The sequence below is a fragment of the Mytilus edulis genome, chromosome 1 (genome assembly GCF_963676685.1).
Source record: "Mytilus edulis chromosome 1, xbMytEdul2.2, whole genome shotgun sequence".
Lineage (NCBI taxonomy): Eukaryota > Metazoa > Mollusca > Bivalvia > Mytilida > Mytilidae > Mytilus > Mytilus edulis.
In genome coordinates this window covers 36833061-36856646 of record NC_092344.1, presented here as the reverse complement: position 1 = coordinate 36856646, position 23586 = coordinate 36833061, and the positions used below count along the sequence as shown (strand labels likewise).

At 30.0% G+C, this 23586-nt stretch overlaps 1 protein-coding gene across 1 annotated transcript in view; it reads right to left on the bottom strand.

The window, feature by feature from the left end:
- Positions 1 to 459: 459 nt before the first annotated feature.
- Positions 460 to 23586, bottom strand: part of LOC139512090 (pre-rRNA-processing protein TSR1 homolog) — a 33532-nt gene continuing 10405 nt past the window's right edge. The window contains exons 2-19 of the mRNA XM_071299478.1: positions 22816 to 22886; positions 22503 to 22589; positions 21589 to 21701; positions 19344 to 19539; positions 19031 to 19101; positions 18240 to 18396; positions 17402 to 17566; positions 16857 to 17001; positions 16536 to 16633; positions 15665 to 15766; positions 14649 to 14719; positions 13385 to 13622; positions 12847 to 12898; positions 9857 to 10062; positions 9013 to 9115; positions 8014 to 8154; positions 2526 to 2600; positions 460 to 683 (exon numbers count right to left, since the gene is read on the bottom strand). Of these exons, the coding sequence (XP_071155579.1) occupies positions 475 to 683; positions 2526 to 2600; positions 8014 to 8154; positions 9013 to 9115; positions 9857 to 10062; positions 12847 to 12898; positions 13385 to 13622; positions 14649 to 14719; positions 15665 to 15766; positions 16536 to 16633; positions 16857 to 17001; positions 17402 to 17566; positions 18240 to 18396; positions 19031 to 19101; positions 19344 to 19539; positions 21589 to 21701; positions 22503 to 22589; positions 22816 to 22886 (2300 nt within the window). The 3' untranslated portion in view covers positions 460 to 474. The remainder of the gene's footprint in view (positions 684 to 2525; positions 2601 to 8013; positions 8155 to 9012; positions 9116 to 9856; positions 10063 to 12846; positions 12899 to 13384; positions 13623 to 14648; positions 14720 to 15664; positions 15767 to 16535; positions 16634 to 16856; positions 17002 to 17401; positions 17567 to 18239; positions 18397 to 19030; positions 19102 to 19343; positions 19540 to 21588; positions 21702 to 22502; positions 22590 to 22815; positions 22887 to 23586) is intronic.

Here is a 23586-nt window from a genome sequence, read left to right as displayed (position 1 = left end):
TGTTGTAAGGAAGAATCATTTAAAATATTTATAAAACTAGATACCACTGTTGAGATTATTGTAGGAACAGAACATTCCTTCTATTGTACTTGACATAGTTGACATTTTGTCAGTGATTTTGCAATGGGTGGAAATAAGTTAGTTGTATATCTTATATGTAATGGCTGAACCTAGCGCAGAACAGTTCTCTTTAAACACTTTGCCTTTAATATTATCTATAACCACAAGGATGATTGTGTCCAAATTTGACTTCAATTGACACAGCAGTTTCAAGGAAGAAGATTTTTGTAAAATTTTACAGCCAACAGATATGGATGCCAAGTGATGTGAATAGCTCACACTGGACCTTTTGCCCAGGACAGTAAAAAAAAAAGAGGATTGATGTGATATTCAAATAGAATATTGGTCAAACCTACATTTCAAATAAAGAATGGACAGAAGATATAGAAGAACAATTAATCGATTAAAATATTTTTATTCAAACATTTGGTAAGCAGTGCCCTCTTCTTCCTCGTCTTCTTCTGTTTCCATTGTATCTAGACTGAACTCATTTATAACAGGAGGGGCATTTACATGTGGGTTGTAAGTCCATTTTGGGAACACCCGTTTGTATAAGTTCATTAACACAGTGTCTTGAGATTTTAACTGTCCATCAAATACACATTTCATATGTCCATGGGTACCTGGAAAGTGAAATAAATACAAGGTTTAACAAAAATGTGTCCCAAGTACACGGATGCCCCACTCGCACTATCATTTTTTATGTTCAGTGGAAAGTGAAATTGGGGTAAAAACTCTAATTTGGCATTAAAATTAGAAAGGTCATATCATAGGAAACATGTGTACTAAGTTACAAGTTGATTGGACTACAACTTCATCAAAAACTACCTTGACCAAAAACTTTAACCTGAAGCAGGATGAATGGAAGGACGAACGGATGAACAAACAAACGAACGAACAGACGAAAAAACATAATGCCCCTCTACTATCGTAGGTGGTGCCAATTTATAATAACATTAACATTTTTGTATATCAGAGGCAAAATCAACCTATATTTTCGGCTGCTTCTTTAACATGAATGTAAGTAAGACTAACAGCTTTTTAAAGGTAACTCTCATATCATCAATTTTTATGCCCCACCTACGATAGTAGAGGGGCATTATGTTTTCTGGTCTGTGCGTCCGTACGTCTGTTTGTCCGTCCGTCCGTCTGTCTGTCTGTTCGTCCGTCTGTCCCGCTCCAGGTTAAAGTTTTTGGTCAAGGTAGTTTTTGATGAAGTTGAAGTCCAATCGACTTCAAACTTAGTACACATGTTCCCTATGATATGATCTTTCTAATTTTAATGCCAAATTAGAGTTTTTACCCCAATTTCACGGTCCACTGAACATGGAAAATGATAGTGCGAGTGGGGCATTCGTGTACTGAGGACACATTCTTGGTTTTTTTTAATATAAATCAGACTTCTAATCTATGGGTATGTTTAGTTTTCTGAAGTCTTGTTTCCATCTCCTGATTGACCAGTTCCTCAGTCATAATGAATAGTTTTTGATCGTGTGAGTTGGTTGCACAATAATAAGAAAATCAGTTTGGATTATGCACTATGACTGACCAGATTGAATTTATTGTTAGGCAATATTATGACAAGGACATATATTTAGAGTGTTAGTTATAAATCCTTGATTACAACAAAAATGTTGCACCTTCTAATTGTTAACCTACCATTATACCTCATCCCTGGCAAATTCATATCTGATTATATGCAAAGTAGTGACGTCCTTAGTTTGCAAACAGAACACTGTATTTAAGAGGGTGTCCATAGAAAAATCAGGCAGTGGATGGCACATGACATATTTTGTTTTCAAAATTTTTTCATCTATTTCATACCACAAATTCATTCTTTCTCAAAGTTAAATTTTGTTTTTTTTTATTAACTGCAACAAATAAAGAAAAATAAATACATAGAAAGCACTGAAAATTCATTAAAAAGGGGAGATAACTCTTCATTTTGTACAAAATTTTGTTGCGTTGTTAGTGAACTTTAAAATCATTTCCTGAGCCATCCACTGTTGATTCAAAAATATCTTTGAAATATATATTCTTTGTATGATATAAACATTGCATTGGAACCAAAAATTCAGTGGGAAAAAAATTATGTTGTGCCACCCATACTATAGAATTTGCCTGATATTTACTTGGACAGCCTCTTAAATTGTAGTCTTATGAGTATTATCATAACCAAAAGAATAATGACAGCAGAATATGAATTATAAATATATCCAACAGTTTTCTCGGTTAAAAATTCCTTCCTGTTTGAAGTTGCCTAGGTGTGATATTATGCAATTCATTGACTTCCTATTAGCTGACATTTTAGTGCTGAATGTACAGTAACAGTATTTGCAACAGGGCGGACAGGCACCTTGACCACAAATTTTCTATCAAACTTATATTAGAATAACTACTTCTTTGGCACTGCTTTAACTATTTACATATGAGACATTTATAAATAGAATAGTTAAATTATTTACCTAAGGGTTCTTTTATGTGTCCTCTTTTCCCCCATTTAGTTCTCAATTCTACAGGTTTAAACCAATCTATGTCCTCTGAAATACAAAATGTTTTAAAGTTAGTAAATAACTTATATACAAGATGTACCTTTCTATGAATGTACTGTAAATCTACAATACATAATGTACATCAAGACTTTTATAATAAATGGTCATGACAATAGCATAAACCATAATCAATTTCAAGCCTAGAAGGTCAAAGTTTACAAAAAACAAGAATAAGTGAAGTTATACAGAATTTTAAACAAAGATATGGGAAATATCAGCAGTAAAAAACATAACTTCTTATTAATATAGACTAATGAATGGGAATCCTGCATGTTTTGTCATGGAAGTAATTGTTTACAAGTAGGATTGACATTTATTTAATCTGCTGATTTCAAATCATCAGGATAACTGTAAATTTATTATTTGTGTTTCTCATTCTCTATTGACTAAAATTTATCATTTGTGTTTCTCATTCTCTATTGACTAAAATTTATCATTTGTGTTTCTCATTCTCTATTGACTAAAATTTATCATTTGTGTTTCTCTTTCTCTATTGACTAAAATTTATTATTTGTGTTTCTCATTCTCTATTGACTAAAATTTATTATTTGTGTTTCTCATTCTCTATTGACTAAAATTTAATATTTGTGTTTCTCATTCTCTATTGACTAAAATTTATCATTTGTGTTTCTCTTTCTCTATTGACTAAAATTTAATATTTGTGTTTCTCATTCTCTATTGACTAAAATTTATCATTTGTGTTTCTCATTCTCTATTGACTAAAATTTATCATTTGTGTTTCTCATTCTCTATTGACTAAAATTGATCATTTGTGTTTCTCTTTCTCTATTGACTAAAATTTATCATTTGTGTTTCTCTTTCTCTATTGACTAAAATTTATCATTTGTGTTTCTCATTCTCTATTGACTAAAATTTATCATTTGTGTTTCTCATTCTCTAGTTTCTCTTTCTCTATTGACTAAAATTTATAATTTGTGTTTCTCTTTCTCTATTGACTAAAATTTATCATTTGTGTTTCTCTTTCTCTATTGACTAAAATTTATTATTTGTGTTTCTCTTTCTCTATTGACTAAAATTTATCATTTGTGTTTCTCATTCTCTAGTTTCTCATTCTCTATTGACTAAAATTTATCATTTGTGTTTCTCATTCTCTATTGACTAAAATTTATCATTTGTGTTTCTCATTCTCTATTGACTAAAATTTATCATTTGTGTTTCTCTTTCTCTATTGACTAAAATTTATCATTTGTGTTTCTCATTCTCTATTGACTAAAATTTATCATTTGTGTTTCTCATTCTCTAGTTTCTCATTCTCTATTGACTAAAATTTATCATTTGTGTTTCTCATTCTCTATTGACTAAAATTTATCATTTGTGTTTCTCATTCTCTATTGACTAAAATTTATCATTTGTGTTTCTCTTTCTCTATTGACTAAAATTTATCATTTGTGTTTCTCTTTCTCTATTGACTAAAATTTATCATTTGTGTTTCTCATTCTCTATTGACTAAAATTTATCATTTGTGTTTCTCATTCTCTATTGACTAAAATTTATAATTTGTGTTTCTCTTTCTCTATTGACTAAAATTTATCATTTGTGTTTCTCTTTCTCTATTGACTAAAATTTATTATTTGTGTTTCTCTTTCTCTATTGACTAAAATTTATCATTTGTGTTTCTCTTTCTCTATTGACTAAAATTTATCATTTGTGTTTCTCTTTCTCTATTGACTAAAATTTATTATTTGTGTTTCTCTTTCTCTATTGACTAAAATTTATCATTTGTGTTTCTCTTTCTCTATTGACTAAAATTTATAATTTGTGTTTCTCATTCTCTATTGACTAAAATTTATTATTTGTGTTTCTCTTTCTCTATTGACTAAAATTTATTATTTGTGTTTCTCATTCTCTATTGACTAAAATTTATCATTTGTGTTTCTCATTCTCTAGTTTCTCTTTCTCTATTGACTAAAATTTATAATTTGTGTTTCTCTTTCTCTATTGACTAAAATTTATCATTTGTGTTTCTCTTTCTCTATTGACTAAAATTTATTATTTGTGTTTCTCTTTCTCTATTGACTAAAATTTATCATTTGTGTTTCTCATTCTCTAGTTTCTCATTCTCTATTGACTAAAATTTATCATTTGTGTTTCTCATTCTCTATTGACTAAAATTTATCATTTGTGTTTCTCATTCTCTATTGACTAAAATTTATCATTTGTGTTTCTCATTCTCTATTGACTAAAATTTAATATTTGTGTTTCTCATTCTCTATTGACTAAAATTTATCATTTGTGTTTCTCATTCTCTATTGACTAAAATTTATCATTTGTGTTTCTCATTCTCTAGTTTCTCATTCTCTATTGACTAAAATTTATCATTTGTGTTTCTCATTCTCTATTGACTAAAATTTATCATTTGTGTTTCTCATTCTCTATTGACTAAAATTTATCATTTGTGTTTCTCATTCTCTATTGACTAAAATTTAATATTTGTGTTTCTCATTCTCTATTGACTAAAATTTATCATTTGTGTTTCTCATTCTCTATTGACTAAAATTTATCATTTGTGTTTCTCATTCTCTAGTTTCTCATTCTCTATTGACTAAAATTTATCATTTGTGTTTCTCATTCTCTATTGACTAAAATTTATCATTTGTGTTTCTCTTTCTCTATTGACTAAAATTTATCATTTGTGTTTCTCTTTCTCTATTGACTAAAATTTATCATTTGTGTTTCTCATTCTCTATTGACTAAAATTTATCATTTGTGTTTCTCATTCTCTATTGACTAAAATTTATAATTTGTGTTTCTCTTTCTCTATTGACTAAAATTTATCATTTGTGTTTCTCTTTCTCTATTGACTAAAATTTATTATTTGTGTTTCTCTTTCTCTATTGACTAAAATTTATCATTTGTGTTTCTCTTTCTCTATTGACTAAAATTTATCATTTGTGTTTCTCTTTCTCTATTGACTAAAATTTATTATTTGTGTTTCTCTTTCTCTATTGACTAAAATTTATCATTTGTGTTTCTCTTTCTCTATTGACTAAAATTTATAATTTGTGTTTCTCATTCTCTATTGACTAAAATTTATTATTTGTGTTTCTCTTTCTCTATTGACTAAAATTTATTATTTGTGTTTCTCATTCTCTATTGACTAAAATTTATTATTTGTGTTTCTCTTTCTCTATTGACTAAAATTTATTATTTGTGTTTCTCTTTCTCTATTGACTAAAATTTATAATTTGTGTTTCTCTTTCTCTATTGACTAAAATTTATTATTTGTGTTTCTCATTCTCTATTGACTAAAATTTATTATTTGTGTTTCTCATTCTCTAGTTTCTCATTCTCTATTGACTAAAATTTATTATTTGTGTTTCTCATTCTCTATTGACTAAAATTTATAATTTGTGTTTCTCTTTCTCTATTGACTAAAATTTATCATTTGTGTTTCTCTTTCTCTATTGACTAAAATTTAATATTTGTGTTTCTCATTCTCTATTGACTAAAATTTATTATTTGTGTTTCTCATTCTCTAGTTTCTCATTCTCTATTGACTTAAATTTATTATTTGTGTTTCTCATTCTCTATTGACTAAAATTTATAATTTGTGTTTCTCTTTCTCTATTGACTAAAATTTATCATTTGTGTTTCTCTTTCTCTATTGACTAAAATTTAATATTTGTGTTTCTCATTCTCTATTGACTAAAATTTATTATTTGTGTTTCTCTTTCTCTATTGACTAAAATTTATAATTTGTGTTTCTCATTCTCTATTGACTAAAATTTATTATTTGTGTTTCTCATTCTCTAGTTTCTCATTCTCTATTGACTAAAATTTATTATTTGTGTTTCTCATTCTCTATTGACTAAAATTTATAATTTGTGTTTCTCTTTCTCTATTGACTAAAATTTATCATTTGTGTTTCTCTTTCTCTATTGACTAAAATTTAATATTTGTGTTTCTCATTCTCTATTGACTAAAATTTATTATTTGTGTTTCTCATTCTCTAGTTTCTCATTCTCTATTGACTTAAATTTATTATTTGTGTTTCTCATTCTCTATTGACTAAAATTTATAATTTGTGTTTCTCTTTCTCTATTGACTAAAATTTATCATTTGTGTTTCTCTTTCTCTATTGACTAAAATTTAATATTTGTGTTTCTCATTCTCTATTGACTAAAATTTATCATTTGTGTTTCTCATTCTCTATTGACTAAAATTTATCATTTGTGTTTCTCATTCTCTATTGACTAAAATTTATTATTTGTGTTTCTCTTTCTCTATTGACTAAAATTTATCATTTGTGTTTCTCATTCTCTATTGACTAAAATTTATCATTTGTGTTTCTCATTCTCTATTGACTAAAATTTATCATTTGTGTTTCTCATTCTCTATTGACTAAAATTTATTATTTGTGTTTCTCATTCTCTATTGACTAAAATTTATTATTTGTGTTTCTCATTCTCTATTGACTAAAATTTATTATTTGTGTTTCTCATTCTCTATTGACTAAAATTTATAATTTGTGTTTCTCTTTCTCTATTGACTAAAATTTATAATTTGTGTTTCTCATACTCTATGAGGGGGAGGACAGGGGGTACCCTTCTCCCTTTTCCCACCCCTCTTCTCCTTTCTCCTACCCCCGTTCTCCTTTCTCCCATTAGAATAAAACATCTCCTTTTAAGATATTTTTTTCTTGAAATATTAGATCATTTTTTAAAAGGAGAGATATTTTATTTTTTCTCCTTTCTCCAACTTTTTCTCCTTTCTCCTACCCCCTTTCTCCCTGTCTCCCTTACCCCTGTCCTCCCCATCCTCTATTGACTAAATTTTAAGATTTTACAGATTTTAATTTATTTTTTTAAGCTCAATATGTATGAAGAAGCATTAAAGACAGTCCATTGATATCTGTTTTGCTGGTTCCCTTTTAAGCAATATATGAAAATCCAGTTCCACAGACACCTTCAGTGTCTACACTATTTCTACCTTGTCAAAATGTTCAATTTCCTGGTTAATGTATTTGATAAGGTTTTCAATTATTGTCAGTACCTTGTCAAAATATTCATTTCCTGGTTACCGGTAATGTATTTGATAAGGTTTTCAATTATTGTCAATGCATGTCAGTTTAAAGCAATAACTAGACCATTAATATTTTTAATATTGATGCATTAACATGGGAGGATTACAGATTTAATCACAATCTTGAAGTCATGCCAAATGATGGATTTTCTGATTAGGTGAATTTATCAAGACGTACTTACAAAAGACCAATGATTCGGTTTAGATTTTCAGATTGAGATTTTGAATGCTCTAATATAAACATTCATCATCTAGAGATTTTCTTATTTTTCTTTTCTTTAAAACTGTATCCACTTGAGAATTTAATGAATTAATCATCTCAAATATGTTTTGATGATAATTGCTACTCAGCACTTACCTCGGTTAAAAAACATAAATCTGACAACTGCAGATCTCTTGTTGATTTTAAATGGTAATCCAGATAAGACAGTTCTTTTGGTTACAATTCTGTTAGGATTAACTGAGTGCAGAGAACCAGTGGCTACCAGTTCATGTTCACCTGTTTAAATAGAATATATTATTCAAAATTCTAAATACTGGATTTCCGTAGTATTTCATACTGACATCCAACAACAGGGGTTTAAAGTGTTGTTCAAAAAGGATTTTGTTATTGCAAAAGCTGTAAATGAATAAATAGAACTATTGTGTATCATATTTTATATCTTCCTTTACACAAAACTGCAATATACATTTGTACATGCAAATGTAAAGCATCAGTATTTTTTTTGTACAAAAATTTCAAGTATTCAATTAATTATCATTATTGACCTATTCATATTAAAATAAATGGGGAATGTGTCCATAGGACACAGATGATGCCCCCACTTGCATATATCATATAAAGGGAAGTTAAAATTATCGCTACCCAAATTTGTATTTGATCCTAGTTTTGTGGTAACAAGTATGGTGTATAAGTCTCATAACATATGGTTGAAGCAAACTCAAGTTAGAGAAAGGAAACAATTTATCCATTTGTACAGGGGCATAACTCTAGAATGGTTAAAGTGACACCACCAAATTCAAACTTGATATGTGTTTTGTGGTTATAAGCACTGTGTATAGTTTCATAGTATTTGGCTGAAGCAAACTGAAGTTGAGAACGTAAAAGAAAAAAAAAATTCCATTTGTAAAGGGGCATAACTCTAGAATGGTTGAAGGAACTCCACCAAAATGTGTTTTGTGGTAATAAGCATTTTGTATAAGTTTCATGACATTTGGTTTAAGCAAACTAAAGTAAGAGAACAGAAACCAACTTTAGGACATACAGACAGACGTATGTAGAGGGACAAGGGTAAAACTTAATGCCCCCTCCACTAAGGCCAGGGCATAAAAAGTTAATCATGGGTTAACTTCATACCTGAATAAGTTTCTTTAAACACCAAAACTGATGCTGGAGGAAACATGGTTGGTGCATATACTGTTGCCATAGTAACTGTATCTGCTGGCAAAAATCTGTCCAACTAAAGAATACAGAAAACCATTATTTACCATTTATTTAATGTATTTCAATAAATGTCTTCATTTACTTATAGAGAATCATAAGACTGCAGTGTTCTCAACATACATTCTGGTTAGCGTCACATTCCACTAAATAAAGTATTCAATTTGCAGAGTTGTAATTGATATTGATTTTGCATTGATGCCATCTTTTTTTTAATATTTGTAAAATAAACTAATAACATGTGACACATTATAAAGTGTAAAGGATTATGTTTTTTTTTTATCTTGGTGATTAAATACCAATGAAACAGCTACACATTGACATTAAACCAAAAACACATCTAGAAGTTAACATACAATTGTTTTAAATTTTCATTTTGGAGTCTTTTAAAGCTGACTATGCAGTTTGGTCTTTGCTCATTGTTAATAGCCGTACAGTGACCTATAGTTGTCAATTTCTGTGTCATTTTGGTCTCTAATTGAGAGTTGTTTCATTGGCAATCAAACATACCACATCTTCTTATTTTCATATACAGAGCAGACAAAAGTTTGTATAATATGTAAAGCACTAAACTGCCTTCAGACTAGACAAACAGTGAAAATTTGTAAAGGCATTCAAATTAAACCTTGAAAGTTTTAAAATACATGTATATCAAAATGGTATTTTAAAATAATTAGCAAGACTTATAACTATTCAAATTCTATACACAGATTTTGAATATCACTAAGAACCTCCTGATCTGGAGTCCTATTTAGCTTACCTTGTGTTTTGAACCATTTGTATGTTGTGAAAACACAGGACATGCAGTGAACCTCCTATAACCAACATGAAAGATCAGTCTTTCCTTAGACTTAATTGGTTTAGTGTAAAAACTGTTCTTCTTGATCATGAAGTTTAAAACAGAGATTTTCTGTTCATGTTTTAACAGACCAAATACTACCACAGGGTTCCCTGGTTTGTAGGATTCTGAAATGTTCAGAAATATTCATGCAGAAAATTAAATTAAAAAATTCTGAACATGGCATTTAAAAACTATGGATGGGGCATAAAAATACAATTATCAGTTAATTCAATGATAAATATTCTTTTTAAACCAAAATTATCAGAAAGAATGTAATTGATAACTTTTAAAACAAATCTATTATTTTCTAAAGTATTTAACCTCATTTCAATACTGAATTTAGTACTGTACTTTGTCATAGCAATATCCATAAGCACTGGGGTAAATGTGATCTCTGTAACTGCAGTTACGTATATCTGAAGATGGCGGACAATGTTTCTGGTCAATATTTCTTTTGTCAATTCTGTAATAATTCTGTATTATTCTTCGGTATTTAATGTCTTATTTAAAGAATTACTAAGTTTGAAACTGAAATACAAAGCTTCCTTTCATAGTTCAACCGCTAAATGGAGAAATCGTCATTTCAAAAAATCGCAAGGATATGGGTAACTGTGTAGACTGATATTCTTCGGTATTTAATGTCTTATTTAAAGAATTACTAAGTTTGAAACTGAAATACAAAGCTTCCTTTCATAGTTCAACCGCTAAATGGAGAAATCGTCATTTAAAAAAATTGCAAGGATATGGGTAACTGTGTAGACTGATATTCGTAACTGTAATAAATGTTTAAAGAAGGATATCAGTAACTGTTAAGTTACATTGTTTCTGCTTGATTTAATTGTTCCGATCATCATTTTTTTCGGAAATAAAACTCATAAATTCGTCAAATTATATGCCCACAATGTTATAACATCTGTCATCATTAGAAAAAATCCACTGTTTATCATGTCTTCACACTAAATCCTTTGGATGTTGGATGTGTAATAACGGATAACTTAGGATAAAATGCATAATTTTTTTAATTAGTTTTAATTGGCGATTACTCTCAGATCTGTATTTAGTGTCTGATTGTTTTAGGGATATACAAGTACCCTCCCACCTTCACTTTGTTTGTGTAAACTTTATCTTTATTTGTGTCCACCTGATGAGTTAAGCCTTTTCAACTGAGTTTTAAATCTGCTTTTAAGTTGTACTGTAACACCACTCTCCAAGGTTATGGGGGAGTTGAACGCCAGCTAACATGTTTAACATTGCTACATTATGTATTTGCTAGGCCTGACCCATATCACGGGAGCCTGCAATTCAGTGGTTGTCGTTTGTTGCTGTGTTACATATTTGTTTTTCGTTATTTTTTTTGTACCTAAATAAGGCCATAAGTTGACTTGTTCAAATTGTGTTACATTTGTATTTTTGGGCCTTTAATAGCAGACTCTGGGGTATTGGCATTGCTCACTGTTAAAGGCTGAATGGTGACCTTTAAATTTTAATTTCTATGTCGTCTCTTGTAGAGAGTTGTCTCATTGACACTTGTACCACATCTTCCTATTATTATATATATGTTCAGGACAAGAAAAAGTTACATGCCATCTATTGACCCCCTGTCCAAGAGTTGTTACAAGAGTTATTAACGTAAAAAAAACACGGAATTCTCTTTACACGAGGCAACTGATTTAACTTGTACTTGTACATCCAGCACAGCAAAATGTACGCCCTACTTTTGCTATGGTTTTTAGAGAGGTAGTCAAATGGTGACCTTTTTTCCAATCTCCAGTCACTTTTGGCGGTCTTGAAATGTAGTGTTTAGGTACTTGTTGATTATAATCTGCTGTACGTGATATTGTGCTATTTGGTTTTGTCTTTGTATATTGTTAACCTTTACTCTATGTTACTGTTTGAATATTTTTTTGGGGGTTACTCAGTATTCATACATACAGCCATGGTGCTATGGTCATTTTGTACTTTTGCCTTCAAGTTTGGCTTATGAACTTTACCCTTAAAGTGTGTTTCTCTGTTAAAATAGTTTTTAATTTTGTTTTATAGGGATTCAGATGTTAAAATAATGTTGACTGTGATACATTGTACCCCAAATTTTGATATTTTGATCTATCATGTCTGTTTGCTTTGTCCAATAATTGTTTTTTTAATATAATAGAATTCTGTGTGACTCTGATACAAGCTCTGAGAGGCTTAGCTATCTATACAGCCAGGTTCAATCTATCATTTTCTACATAAGGAAATGCTTGTACCAAATCAAGAATACAGTTGTTATCAATTTGAGGTTTTAGATTTTTTTCATTTGCTAAAGGACTGTCCGTTCTCAATTTTTCTTTATATTTCATCTGTAATAAGCTTCAAAATCTCCGTTCTCTACCTCCCTATGCATAGAAATACAGAATTGGTAGCCTGATCAATATTTTCACAAAATAATTTTAAAGACTTCGAAGACCAATTCTGATTCATATTTATCACACTTTAAATAACCGGAGACATTTATTTCATTTCAATCATGATTGAATTGTGTAGATATAAAATCAGTTACTGATATCAATATTTCCAGTTACGTATATCATTGACCATTTATTTACTTCAGTTACCCATATCATCACGATATTTAAGATGGCTGTTTTCTCCATTTTAGCGGTTAAATTATGAATAAAACATTTAGTATTTCAGTTTCAAATTTAGTATTACGTTAAAAAAGACACGAAATACCGAAGCATAATACATTATTATTACAGAATTGACAAAAGAAAAATTGACCAGAAACATCGTCCGCCATCTTTGGATATACGTAACTGCAGTTACAGAGATCACACTTACCCCAGTGATAAGGAGGGATTTAGCAGATTTTTCTCCTACTATTTGCAACATAATAGACAAATTTTGTAATTTATTTCATTCATGCTTACCCATAAATTCTTTAGGGACATTTGCAATATGAACTGTGATGTACCATCCAGGCTAAAAAAAGAAAAATAATTGTGAACTTAGTCATCTTAAAATATAACAATAATGCTCTATAAAATTCAAATGGTTTTGAAAAAACAGCAGTGTGTCAGAGAGAGGGGCTCCTCCCTCCCATCTCCCTTTTGTCTGTTTTCTTTGATTTTCTTTCTCCCAATTCCAATTTTCTTATAGAAATGCATAACATATTTATTATCTGGACATTTCCTTTTCCATCGATATTAAAAAATTGACAAATTTACATTGATTAGAAAACAATAATGCAGTGTTTTTTTTACAAATTCTTCAACAAAATGTATAAAATCAGGCCATTGGTTTTCTCATTTAAATTCTTTAACATTTTTCCTGTCAGGGCCTTCTATAACTCACTAAACATGGATTTTCTCATTGTTGAAGACCATAAGGTGACCTATATTTACGTCATACCACATCTTCTTTTTTTACACATATTTTTTTTATCCACAACACTTAATCATAGCTCACCAAAGCACCACCATCAGATTCAATATTCATCACACGTTTCTTAGTCTGACGGAAATTTGCAAACTGGAAAATCCTGGCATAATCTAATGGTAAGTTTTCCTTTGGATCCCAAGGGGAAGTTCTGAAACTTTTCAATCCACGATACCGAGTAAATCTTTCCCTAGCGGTCCTTTCCATTGGGGTATCTACTTCATCCGGGAACATTACATGTAATCTCTCTTCCTTTATCTTTTTTAACCTTAAATTTAAAGTACAATTAGAAATGATTTTTTTTTAATCTTAAATATAAAAGGCATTAAACATGATTTTTAAAATAATAATCAAGGGATTATATTGAAGTCAGAATTTTTTACTTAAAGGGGTACTAGCTGCCAAATTCATGTTCACCGATTTGACTCAAATTCTCATATTTTATTTATAACAATGTAAAACATTTTTCCAAACTATCAAAAGTATAAAATAAACAATTTACAGGACATGGTCTCAATAAGATGTAGCTTCATTTCGTGTGAATTTTAGCCAAGACGCCATCTAGTTAACTATCGAGTTGACCTTCTAGGATGATATAAGCGATGTAAGCATAAACATAGATATGAATAGCTTAAGCAACTCGTGCAATTGTATTTTTATAGGTATGTTAAATTTTGCATTGTAGATTAAAAATTTACGTTTATCGTCGTTTTTACCTTTATAAGAATGATTTTGTGTGGATCGAATCAGTTAATCAAATTATTAACCTAGTTTCACTTTCAATGTTGACATTCTTTTCCTTTAAATACCTGTACACAGACAATGCATGCATTATTCTATCTCTTTCTACGGGGTTCAATTGGAGTTCACATGAAGACGGATATAATGAGGTCGAATTGTTCTCTTGCAAGTGAATAAGTCATTATCAATGTTTATTAGCTTAGTTTGATAAAATTGAACCATTTTAGCTGATAAAAGCAACTTATTATTTCACTATTTCACTTTCATTAATGATTGAACAAAAAAAATTATACTTTTGAATTTTTATATATCTCGTAGCTAGTGCCCCTTTAGCTTAGTAAAAATAGGTAAAGAAATAAATGGTTAAAAGCTTTTGAAACATCTTGAGTTTTCTTTTTATAAGTGTTGATGACTCTACTCGACTTTTTCATTAAAGTAACAAGAATATAAGAAAAAATTGTCCTTTGTTAAAATACTGCAATAATAAATGCAAGCAATTATTTTTGAATTTACAGTAGAGTATACAATTTTATAAATAAATCATTATTCTTACATATTTTTCTCTTCATCTAAATCCATTGTCTCATCATAGCGAGTATCTTCATCAGCCTCTGTCACAGTCAACTGTAAATAAGAATAATAAAGGTTTCAACTCGGAGTTTTCGCATTCACATTTTGTAAAGAGAATAGTGATTGAAGCCATCACAAAGGGTCATCGCTAGGACTGTTCAATCTAAACTAACTACTGTATAAGCAGATCTTTTTGTGGAGGATTTAATTTCATTTATTTCGTGGAAAGAATATATCCACGAAATTAAAACCCCCACAAAAATTTAACCTACATATAATATCTCTTCTATCAGATGAAAACCAAGAAATTAAATCCCCATGAAACCTTATAAAGAGACAAAACAATGAAATTTTAACCCCACGAAAAATTATTATTTCTACCATGCAAGTCACACACATTATAACTGTGTTAAATAACAATCCGTAAGTTTCATCCCTGAGCTGAATTGATATATGTATGTACCGGGATAGTTAAGTTTTACCACAAATTATTAAATTTTCAGTATTTAACAATGCATGCAACACTTATTCTTGTATTGGTGATGGAAGATTCAGCACTGAACTACAAGGGGTGTTCAATTTAAAGAGAAAAAACAATTTTTATATATAAGACTATACACTAAATTGAAACTAAGATTTTGTCCATATATTTCAGGGTATTAATTATCTCTTGTATGAAACAAATCTTCTACTAGTGTTGAATAATCAGCCTCAAGATACAGTGACACATGTTTAAACTTTTACTAATATTTTTTATACAAATAACAGAATCTAAGAGATATAGTATCAAATGTTTTATTATACAGTGAAACCTGGCTAAACCAAACCCTATATAAATTGAAAACCAGTATAAACCAAACATGTTCTTAAGCACCATCACATCAAATAGTATGCATTGTGAACCTGATAAAAACGAACATTGTCAAAAACCAAACAAAATCTAAAGTCCCAAAGATGTTCGGTTTAAACAGGTTTCATTGTTTATTGTATCCTACTTACAGTCTCAAATTCTTCATTGTCACTTTCATTGTCAGCTGATTCAACATCATCGACTCCTTGCATTTCATCATCATCTTCATCGCTTTCTTCATCTAACTGTGACTAAAAGAAATATTTACCTTTTTATATTAATACTGTTTTGTTTGATAATAATATTATCGTCCATCTTCAAAATTAGATGATAAGGCTATAGCATTTTTAGTGGTATCTCAGATTGTTAATTAAAATTCTATCTTCAAAAGACAAAAAAAAACACCAATAGACCCCTCACCTTTTTTTTAGGGAACTTGATATTTCATTAACAAGATATATGCCTGGTTGAATCATTAGTCATTACTGGGACAATCTCAAGTCAATTATTTACACAAGGAATGGAATTTTCATTATTAATAAAAACAGAAAACCAAAACAGCTTATCAAAACAAAACTTAAGCCTTCTCATAGAGAGTTAAATTTTGGTTCTTTGACATGGGAAGAACATGGCTGTCTTATAACCTAAGTTTTAAATAAAATTTGTTCCATTATCAGACAGGATTGTAGGCAAGTCCAAACAGACTCCACTATGAGACAAGTTCTAAAGTTATATATTTACAATATACCAGGAAGTTATAATCTTCCAATAAAAAATTATATACCTGTGGATTCATTATTATTCGTTGGGTACCAATTTTTTGTGGATTTACTTGTGCATTGGGGAACCACAAATTTTAAAATTCAACGAAATATAAATTTTCTAAATATATGCAGACTTTGGCAAAACCACAAATCAAAGTATCCATGAAATTGGAAGTTTTCTTGAATCCAAGAAAATTGGTACCCACGAAAAATAAATGAATCCACAGTAGTCTTTCAGATATATAAAGAAACTTACATCATTATCATCATCACTATCGACAATCCATGAAGCCTGATATTCTGAGGTACCTTTAGGGACTTTCTTTACAACCTTCTTCTTTGCATTCTTATCAGCTAAAAAACAAGTGTATTCAATCCATATGAATCTCTTACTCTAATGTAAAATATTTCAGAAATAATGAAAGCAGTATTTATTCAAGTCTTATACTCTTGGTAATTTTTTTATAACTTTTTTTCAGAGAGGTACGTAATTAGAATTTCTGTATTTTTTATTTTCATTTTACTTCAACATTATAGCTAACTAAAATACAAGACTATATATTCATATAAAACATACCTTCAGCTAATTCTTCGTCTGTCGGCCATGTTTGTTCTCCTTCCATGGGGTCAGGGACATTTTCACTTTCTAATGACTCTTGTTGTGAAGGATTTACTTTATCTAACACAGTCACATAGCCTTCTGATTCTGACATTTCTGTATCCTAAAAACATAGCAGTTTGTCTCATTATGGCCCATGTAAATCATTTAATCTGAATCCAATGATGTTACACAGTATTGAGTAACTATCCTTAAAACTTACAGCCACTTAAAATGGTTTTTTTAATTAGTTTAGTATTTAACAGAAATTACACTTATGCATTGAAATAAACCTAAATTCACTTTTTGCCTTTTTCTTATTACATATTTTCACTTTAACTTTAAACATGAAGTGAATTAGATTCTTTCATCTTAGGTAACATTTGCTACTATGTTCACATTATATATAAAATCAAACTGAGAGTGGTGCATATTTCTGTTTAATATAAGCAAAATAAAACTAATTTAAACTGTATGTGTAATTTTTTTTTGAGTACGGAAGCCAAAACCAACAAAGACCTTACCTGACCAGCTATTCCTCTAGTTTTCTGATTTTGTGTGTATGGATCTTTAGCAGCATCTATCTGTAACATCTGGAAGTCGCCCCAGCCTGGTATGTGGACTAGACTGTTTACAGACAGATTCTGACATCTCAAATATCCACTTACTTTCAATGTTCCTACCTCACTCTGAAAAAGAAAAACATGCAAATTCTTACAAACATATCATAAATCAATCAATGAAAGAAGAATGTGTCTAAGGACAGGAATACCTCAACTGAAGCATTACAATTTTCCAAATTAAAAAGGGGCATAACTCTAAATCAGTAAATGACTCACAACCCAAATTTCGAACTTTGTCTGCTTGTTATGGTTTTTGTCATTGTGTATGAGTTCCATAAAATTTGAATGAGGAAACTTTTAGAGTGTGGACACACAAAAAAAATCGCTTTTTTCCAAGTTATAAAGGGACCTAACTCTAGAACAGTAAGTGACTCATTGTTCAAATTTGTATTATGTCTGCAATTTTTTATTCTTGCATTGCATTTGCAGTGTATGAGTTTCATAAAAATTTGCACGAGTTACAGGCAGTAACGAAAATGTGACAGAGGAGAAGCTAGACAGAGGTCTAAGGCAACACTGATAACACCCCTGTTGCTTACGACAGGATCACAGAAATACATATACAATTCCTTTTATTATAAATCTAACCTAAATAATGAAAAATATAAAGAAAAATACATCTAGAATTCATTTATTGTTATAACTTATTATGTTTAAACTGATCTAAAGTATACATTATACAAGAAATATTCATTCAATGCCCAAAAATACACAATTATCTCCATAAATATATACTGACCTCTTCATTAGGCAACTCAAACTGAATATCCTCTGCAAGCAAATGTGGACGATATTCTCTATTGAAAATAGGACGTAACTTCTGATTGGTAATTAATCGTAACATCAGCAATGCATCCTGAGTACTGTCAATTGAATGGTACTTATCTCCAGGAAATCTATAAGTTAAGAAACTTTTAATTACCAGTATTTTTGTTATTTATGAAAGAAATATTTTTCATAAATTAAATCTTACTGTTATAGGTATTTTTGTCAAAATTTATAATTTGTTTTTCCTGCTAGCTTCCAAAAGCAATATCATGTCACCCTTGTGGTCCAACATCTGCTCTCGTCATATGTAATTTCAATTTTAACATTCTAGTTTTCTATAAAAATATTATATATGATATCCTTCAACCAGTTGCCTTCAAACGTTTTTCAATGAGCAATTGGAATACAAGAAACATCATAAAGACTTTGTTTGGATATTGTTGCAGTTAATAGAGAAGTGTCTTTCTTTAAGACAAAATAAAAATCCATTCCATATCTAAAAGTATAAACTTTATACAGCATAAATTAACTAAAAATATCAAAGCTTTTTCAACTTTGTTCTTTTAAGGGTTCACTGATTTTATTGTTTCTAGAAATTGTTCTGTAATCTCTCATATAATGCAATTATAACCATTTCATTTTGTTCAAGTACCATTTTTAACTATTACCAGTGATCGGCTGTAAATGCAAATCTCTATATGAATGGATTTCTCTTACAAAATGTCAGGATTTGACCTTGAAAAAAATTATTCTACCACTTACCTCTTATCTATTCTTTTTTGTATTGATTTCTTTACATCACTTTGTTTTTTATGTGGTATCAATTTCAATCCCTGAAATTAAAGGTATATGTACTCATAACTAACATTTTTTAATGAGACTGTTATACAATTTTGTGTACATTTTTTGCACAAGACACATCATAAATGTTTATTTCTTGACAAGTAATATCCCACATTGAATGTCAATAAAAAACTAGAGGCTCTTTGTAGTATCATTTTTTTATAAAGCAAAATTAAAGGGAAGTTAATCTTCATGAAAGAAACAACTTTTTAAGTCAGTTATTAATACTAACCTGGACACCAAAGTTCACAGCGGGTATGCCTTGAGCACATAAGCAAGTCAGACAATAATCTCCAAAATCATCTATACCACCATCTGTTGACAAAAGACACAATAGGGAGTCAGCAACCTTGACAGCGTCCAGTAAAGCATGCATATTACCATACTCTGGTGTGTAGATAGATACCCTCTGTTTAAATCGGGGAATACTGAAATATAAAGATACATATATATATGGGTTATATATATGGGTTTATATATGTACTCAAAACAAAATCAAAGAGGAAAATCTGTTAGTGTAAAATATGTTTTTTATATGATCAAGTGCCTCTTTATATTGAAAAATAATCGTCTAATAATCATGGCTTAATGGATGACATTGTCAGATTAAAGTAACAAAAACTTATAAACATGACACCTTTACGCCAGCTCAAAGAATAATAGAAATCTCAAATTGGATCTAAAAGAACAAGAATGAGGTCATAGTACAGGGATGTCCAATTGCACTATCATTTTCTATGTTCAGTGGAACGTAAAATTTGAGTAAAAACTCTAATTTGGCATTAAAATTAGAAAGATCATATCATTGGGAACTCTTGAAATAAGTTTCAAGTTGATTGCACTTCAACTTCATCAAAAATTACCTTGACTAAAAACGGTAACCTGAAGTGGGACAGATGGACGAACGAACAAAGTGATATACGAAAGGACAGATGAACTGATACACAAGACCAGAAAACATACAGTAGAAAGGCTTGTATAGTTTGCACTGGTACATAGTCTGCACCCCCTTCTCCCCACGAAATTTTAGGTAAAAAAACTTTTTGTAACGACAAGAAAAGGTCTAATGAAACTCTGGTAATTTCAAATACCTTTCGGTCGTTTGCGTTATTTTCTTAGAAAAACCTGTATTCCATCATCAAACAGAAGCTAAAACTGCTTGTAAATGATTCTCGAAAGCTTCATGATTGTTAAAATAAGTTTTATTCACTTAAAAAACAATTAAGAAACTTGTGTATGTTTGAACATGAAGTTTGAAAAGCATGTGTAAAATAAGAAATTATCAGGTGAGAGTCAAAATCTGTACATAACAGATATCACTATAATACGACTTTGAAAGTAAAACAGTTCCATCCTTTTGTAAAACAGTCTTTAATATATCTATCACATTTATGTTTGAAGGGTCTTAAGCTAATACAAACCATACTCAGTATGAAACACCAAAACGGAACAAGCAATAACCGATTACATTTAGGAGATAACTGTATTGTATTTTAAGCTCCAACGGCATCAATTGGGGATTTGATGGTCGCAAATTAAGTTTACTGGCGACGCATTAGCGGAGACAGTAAACAGGTATTTGCGACCATCAAATCTCCAATTGATGTCGTCGGAGCTTAAAATACAATAATGTTATCTCCATTCTAATGAAACTGACAGAAAACAACGTTAAAACATGCATTTAAAATCTGTCATATGCCATCTGCGCTTGCGTGTACGTCCGATAGCATCAATTGTCAATTGATGCCATGTAAATAAGTGACGTTATCCAATCAAAATGAACGTTACAACGTTGTTGCATTAGAATTTGTAGTTTACAAATTCTAAACTGGTTTACGGTTGTCTTTTTCACTATATTTGGATCGTTTCAATCAAGCAGATACCAGTTTATTTCAACCAATGCATTGAATTGAAACAAGAAAGTTGTAATGAAAGGTTTAGTTTTTATATTTATCAGTATTAATTTGATATTTAATAGAAATAACTTATTAATATGGATGAGTTAAAATTATTAGTTTGAAAAATGATAAGAGCGCCGTCTACAATATCAATAACAAAGATGGCGGAAGGTAAACAAACCACTTTGCCCGCGAAATTGAAATTTTTCTCTTATTTCTTGCTTATTGTACTCTCTAGTCCACACCCCATCTGGGAGGTCCAATTTTGGAGAATAAAACCGCAGACTATACAAGCCTTTCTACAGTAATGCTCATAAATGGTGCATAAAACTGTTTTTCACTGCATCAAATGTTGTTTAAATTTTTCATAAAAAATTTCTCTTTTTATCGATGCCTTGTACACAATATAAACAATGTAGCCATGTTAAAGATTGCAATATCATTCACTGATTTTTAAAATATTTTACATTTCAAGAGAAACCCCCCTACTGCTATAATTCAGTTCAAGTGCACAGTGACAAATATTAGTATGTCTATATCTTTTGATATTGATAATTAGTGAAAAATTTCCTACTTTACCTTATATGACAGATTCCCTGTTCATTTAGATTCACTGTGGCTTCCTCATCACATGTCTTCAACAAAGACAACACTGAACTGATATCTACATCTTTATGTAATTTCAAAATAACCTGTAAATAAGACCTCATATTTAATTTTACAGAATATTTTTATTTCAATGTACCAATGCAGAAATACTATCATGACTGTGTGCTTCACCATTTCTAAATTAGTACAATATATATTATAGATCCATAACTGAAATGAAAGAAATGAAAAAATAATATCAAACGAACATTTTGAATTTGTTCCCATTTTTCATGTCAGGGCCTGGTAAAGATGACAATATGATATGGGTTTATTTCATTCTTTAGTTGTCATATTGACAATCATACCACATCTCCTTATTTCTAAATTATTGAGTGTATATGTTAAATTTTTAAATCATTTAAAGACGTTTGTTCCTTGTGTCACAAAGCTGCATTCTGTATTTGTGTACAAATAAATACATTTGTTTTATTTTTTTAAATAATGGGTGTTTTATATGTTGTACAGCTTAACAAATATTTCAAGCAATCATTATTTCATTATAAATTTGTTAGATAATGATTTGATTTGATTTTTGGTGTTTTAAAGCAACTTTTAAGCACCGCTTTTGGCCTATTTCGTGGCAGTCAGTTTTGATTGGTGGACGAAATTGGAGTGCCCAGAAAAAAACACCGCATTTGGATAGGAAAACTGCCAATCCTAGTCAATTAAGATTGGAGTTGAGTGCACCCACTTGATCAAAGTTTGAACTCACAACCTCAGTGTTGACTGGCTGAGGCCCCTGTTAGATAATGTATTGTGACTTTAAACTGTTCATCTGTTTGGCTTCTATATTTTGGTTTGTAGTCTCTATCTCAATATCACATTGTTATACATTTACTTACTACAAAATGAGGAGGAGCTCCTTGCCCTCCTCTGCCTCTTTTCTTTGCCAAAACTTCATCTCTCTTGGTTTTTCTGATTTGTGAAGCCTGATGAATAGAAATAAATAATATTGTAAAATATGATCACAATTGCTGAATTTTCATTCAAATCAGAAAGCATTATATTTTTGTTTTGTTTTGATGCAATTCAATATCCTTACAAGATTTCAAAAATTATCTTTACCATTTGATCTTATATATTCAACATCTAAAAGGTGCCGTAATCTTTTATAAATGTAATCATTTATTTTATTTCCTATAACATTATTTTTACCTGGTGTCTTCTGTCTGCTCTGTTCAGGGAACTTTTCTTCTTCTTTGTAAGCACTTTAACATTGACTTTTCCTGCAAATAATTAATTAATTAACATTATTCACATTTTACAAACAGAACCAATGACTGGTAAATCTTTAGTAATATATAGAAAACCTAAAGTTCATTTCACAGCTGTGCAGGTTGTTAAGACTGTTCTAACAACAATACTTCAGAGATTGCTGCAGTAATTAAATAAGATCTAAATGCACCTCACCTGTATCGTGTGTTTAAAAACAAAATAGAAAATTACACTGGGAGGTGATTAGTTGTACAACAATGTTACCATGGTCAGTATAAATAAAAATTTGTAAGGGTTCCGAGGAACCCAGTGTCTCGCCTACAGTGGTTGAACCCTGAACAGTTGGGGCAAATTTGGTCACAATATTCAAGCTTGATTCTGTCTGAATTTAGATTGTGATCAAATTTTTGACATAATATAGGTTTTTGTTACAAAATTAATGTGGTCAAAGATCTAACAAATCTATTGCACAATACTGTGCAATTGAAGATTTCTTCTTGAAACTTTTCAAAATTCTAAATTTGAAAATTAAAAAAAAAAGGAAGCCCATCAAAAAATGGTAAACAAACCCCCCCCCCCCCCCCCCAACTTTTTGAAACCCCCTTGGAGCAATAAACCTTAAACTCGATCCCATGCTTTCCATTGCAGTATTGAACCTTGTAGTACAATTTCAGAGAGATCCATGCACTTTTAAAAACACAAGTTATTGTC